The following is a 5,000-nucleotide window of genomic DNA, read 5'->3' as shown; positions in this document are numbered from 1 at the left end:
GTGACGTCCTCTTAACTAAAGAAATATTCTGGAGCAAAAGGTCATAGAATGACCCAGGGTCTCCTCTGGCGAACTAGGAGCAATCCTTATGGTACAGTATGTCACTGTACCGAAGAGGAAGTCTTTAATTCTTCACCGAGGTAGCATCCCCCAAATGAACTTGGAATCCCCTGGATCATGAGTTTAAAAAAAAAAAAAAAGCTACTCTAGTTAACAAAATTTGGATAATTCTGAACCTGTTGCGGTCCAGGCGTTTTTTTTTTTTTTTTTTTTTTAATCTTTGTTTTTTTCCTTGTAATTATATCTATTTCTGTGTGATTCCTTTCAGCCGTGAAATTCTATGATAAACATGGTGGTCTGACAGTTAATGGTGCCACGTTAGAGACGAGGTAATGCCGGAGTTGTTGAGAAAAAAGTAAAAATCTACAAAACAAAGGACGAGGTTAATCATACAAGAGAAAAATCCAACTTACCGATGAAAATGAGTAGGAACATGCTGATGTTCCAGATCCCATTTTCTCCGACGAGGGATAGTAAGTACTCGAACGTGTACAGTTCTACACTTGAGACTTGAGCTGCTTTGTTGGCATTGTCCACAGTCTGCTCGGAGTCTCCTTCCATGTTGCCTTGTCCTGTGGCCTCCAACTCTTTCGACTCCGCCTCGAAGGCTGGATTTACTTGACATTTCTTCGAATCATCGTCCTTATCGACCTCGTTGTTTGTTAACTCCATCATGAATTATCGCTTTCTGGAAGACAATGTTTTTCGTATGAATTACTACGTGCATTTAATCCTTACGAAGTTCCCGAAGCTAGATTCAATTACCTGGCGCTAACCAGAATTAAATTTCTAAGAATGTATCACTGCACGGAAAGGATTTTTTTAAAGTAGTCTGAATATATAATCTATAATACGAAAACACTCCAAAAAAATTTGGTAGAAAACTAAGAGGCACAATCGATCTTGCAGTAAAACTAAACTTAAAGAGACACGCTGCCTTACGCTATATCCCACGATTAACCATTGCGATACTGTGCGCTGTTGTGTCAGGGTCATTGGGAGGTGACGATTGCCAACGAGGAAAACATTGACAAGATAGTTATCGTGAAGGAGTGCTTTTTACATGATGGTTACATAACAACAGTATATAGTCTACATAATAGGATTATGTACATAATTGACGGTAGTCTACTAAGGTGATCATGTGGGTACTGCTGCTTATAGTCTATATACCCAAGTAAAAGTCGAGTTTTTAATAAATTTATTTTTTAGATGAATCTAAGAGGTCGACTTTTATGTGGATACAACCTTTTCAGGGATAAAATTCATGTCTCATCTGGGTCAAACTTTTAATTAGCAGAAGCTTAATTTATGTATAAATCACCACAGTCGGACGAAAGAGTTGAGTAAGCAAAACTATATATTTCGATTGCTAACTGCAATCCTCTACAGTAGTACAAAGTGGAAGGAGGATGCTATCTTAAATAGCAACCTCTTACAAAAGAAAGGGAACTTGGAAAAGAATAAATGTCACTACCTATGTGACCTGAGGATGACGTGATGTCGGGTCAAGGGGAGGGTGAGGAAACTTGTTGACAATTTGTTTGATGATGAACCCCAGACATAATATCAGGACTATTCATCACCAATCAAATTGTCAACAAGTTTCCTCCCTCTCCCCTTGACCCGCCCTCATGTCAACCCTCAGGTCACATAGGGCTGGGATAGTGACATTTATTATTTTCCAAGTTCCCTTTCTTTTGTAAGAGGCTGCTGTTTAAGATAGCATCCTCCTTCCACTTTGTACTACTGTAGAGGATTGCAGTTAGCAATCGAAATATGTAGTTTCGTTTACTCAACTCTTTCTTTCGTCCGACTGTGGTGTTAGTTGTGATTTACAAATGTGTTACTACATTTCTCACCAGTTATGTATAAATCATTACAGAACAAAAATACGAAGATTAAGGGTGATTTAGTTATGATTTTATACATCAATACACACGTCCTGTTAAAAAACTCTCACTCAGGAATCATTGCCACGGTCGCTTTGATCTTGTAAATATTTAGGCTTGCTCTTTCACACCCTTAGCATATATAGTGTATAAGTATTTACCGATATTTTCCAAAAACCACTCTCAATAATCAATTAAAACACACCAGCAGCTGCTTGGCATCACAGTAATCACATGTGTATCAAGTTTGCAACTCCTCACATTTTCATTTTAGCTGGACATACCGGGACTCAAAAATACAAATGAAAAAGCCATAGTAATAAAAATAAATTGATAAAACGTCTATGAATTTAAAGAAAAGAAATATCGTAATAAAGGTTTGTGTAACTAAAATTTTCTTTAGTTTTTCTGTTTTCTCTGGATTTGTTAACAATTCATTTTTTCTATTCTTTGCCTACCAAAAAATGTAGGTCAAGCTATACATATATTGATATGCTATACTTGGCTGCACTTTTATTAAGACTTTTAGTGGACGTACGTAAAAATTTCTGGATTTTCTTACCACAAATTAGGGTGTCGACTTTTAACTGAGATCGAATATTATTTGGGTATATACGGTAGTTAAGACTGGCTTATTTGTGTTATATTAGCTCAGGTTTAACTAGCTTCGTAAAACATAACTTATCCTTGAATTCAAACGAGTTAGTTTAGAATGCGTTAGTTTAGATCGAGCCAGGTTGAGTCAGGTAAAAGTATGCCAAGGTTGGGCAAGTTAATGTTAGGTAATATTAAGTCGTCAGGTCAAACTTGGCTAAACGAGGCTAGGTTAGATAACATTAAGTATAAATATTAATGACCTTCCCAACTGTAACCAGATGGAAAGACTTTTATATAAACAACTAAACTATGTGATAATCCTTTGTTTGTTTCTCAATATCTCACATAAAAAAGATCGCCTGACAGCAAAAACTAGAATATATGAATAAGCAGTAGCTCACGAGCAAAAAAATTTAAAGTTGTTCAACGCAGCGAAAAGGTTAAGCCAAGGATTCTCAACCCGAATGCGGTTCCAGGAAATAATTACACTGCGCCTGACATCATCGCTCAATTGTATTTTGATACTGACACACCATCTGTATGAAATATATATATATATATATATATATATATATATATATATATATATATATATGTATAGATATATACATATGTACATTACATTATTGGTAATGTAATACGAAATTTAACTTTTTGATGAGATATGTTGAAACAGTATCTAGTATGCTTGTGAACACTGCTATGGTTGCAAACAACAATTCCATATCTAATCTGATGCTTTTGATTTGCTTGTGTAACCAAGTTGTGTAGTCAAACCCAACTCGTGCCAAGAATATACCAACACAGGCGTTCATTACTTCCCAGACCATACCATCATTCTATTGCTTGACTTAAATCGTATTTTTGGACCTTTCTCATTCTACAGTGTCGTTGCATTCCTTGGCTTGCTTGGGCCGAATGATCGTACATAACAATCGTTTATTCCCATTCTGCTTACCATCCGGCACGTGAGGAGTTAGATATTAATGGTGCAAGCATACCTTTGAGCTTAAGGTATAAAGGTCACCAACACCCAAAGAAGTTGGAAATAATCCTTTATTTCTGGTTGCTGTGACTCCTTTTTTAACAAAGAAATTCATAGAGTACGTTAACGCCTTCGAAGCTATGGGAATGCCACTGAGATGGATAGAATAGCTTATCAGCAGCCAGAATGCAAAGAAAAGTTTCTTCCTGTATGAACGGGGTTAGTTAGAATAGGTTACAATCCTCTCACAACTGGGGGTGGGGGAAGTCACGGAGATACAATGAATACTCCGACGTCAACCATAATGGAAGGAAGAATGCTATAACCCCTACGCTATCCAGGAATTGCCACGGAGATAAATGAAATACTCGTACCATAGTGGCGGACAGAATAAAAAAAAAAAAAAAAAATGCTAATCGGTATAGGCACGACTAAGTTCCGATAATTGGATATTGCCCATATATAGAATGATGGTACCAAGTTTCTCTGTGTCATCCTTCCAATGACTCTTTTACTTTACAGGTTCTTGACCGATGGAGACCCAACTCTTTCCCATGTCTAACCCCTCCGCTGAATCAAACCCCATGGCCTTTGTCAGAAGAAAATGCATGGAAGGTTTCATCATGGTCATTGAAAAACAGAACTCTAGGTCACCATTGTATGACGTCGAATATAGAATTTGGCGGATGACCCAAAGTCAAAATTTACTTGATGATACAACTACGCAACAAAATATTGCAAGCAAGGGCCTTGGCTCGAGATCCTGACCACCTCACGAACACTTCCACAGCTCAAAATGGCTTTCAGAATTGCGACTGTCTTCCTGCCTGCTTACCTGCCTGCCTGCCTGCCTGCCTGCCTGCCTAACATCTCTCTTGTCTGCCTGTCTGTTTATCTCTTTCCACATCACCTGAGAAGCGCGCACAGAAGGGTTTATTGTAAAGAGAAAAGACAGTCTTGCTTTCACGTTATTTCTATTAGACCGACACTACATTTTCCGAAATTTTCCTCGAAGTCTTTAACTTTTATTTACTGTGGTGCAATTTACATATTCTGACGTAGTAGACGCCGTGCTATCTTTCACCTTTAGATGGGAGAGTCCCATGCTGAACAGAGTTTCAATCGACCCAGACCCCTTTCAGAGTACAAATCACACCGAAGTTGCAAAGCAGAATCGTCTGACATTTGGCGCAGCAAGGATTGTGGTGCTGAGGTAACTAATCTTCCCCACCCAAGAGAGAAAAAATAGTAATAAATAAAGATTAATGAATAAATCAAATAAATAGAGAAATAAAAAATCTTCAGTCTTCAAATATATCAAGCAAATTCTATATACTTTAGATCTTCATTTTCATTTCTAATTGCCCTTATCTGTACCTAAATTATTCCATCGATTAGTATACTGTATTTCTGCAAGCATAATATCTATTGTTTGAAATAATGCGACTTAATAACAAAAATAACCA

The 5,000-nt window shown here is 37.3% G+C and overlaps 1 protein-coding gene across 1 annotated transcript in view; it reads right to left on the bottom strand.

The window, feature by feature from the left end:
- LOC143021004 (organic cation transporter protein-like) overlaps positions 1 to 5,000 on the bottom strand; it is a 101,014-nt gene that overhangs the window by 95,921 nt on the left and 93 nt on the right. The window contains exon 2 of the mRNA XM_076178103.1: positions 474 to 748. Within this exon, the coding sequence (XP_076034218.1) occupies positions 474 to 735 (262 nt within the window). The 5' untranslated portion in view covers positions 736 to 748. The remainder of the gene's footprint in view (positions 1 to 473; positions 749 to 5,000) is intronic.

Source organism: Oratosquilla oratoria, chromosome 41 (assembly GCF_046742065.1).
Source record: "Oratosquilla oratoria isolate Oo_2021 chromosome 41, ASM4674206v1, whole genome shotgun sequence".
Classification (NCBI taxonomy): Eukaryota; Metazoa; Arthropoda; class Malacostraca; order Stomatopoda; family Squillidae; genus Oratosquilla; species Oratosquilla oratoria.
The sequence above is the reverse complement of the archived record's forward strand: the minus strand, read 5'-3'. Positions and strand labels throughout refer to the sequence as shown.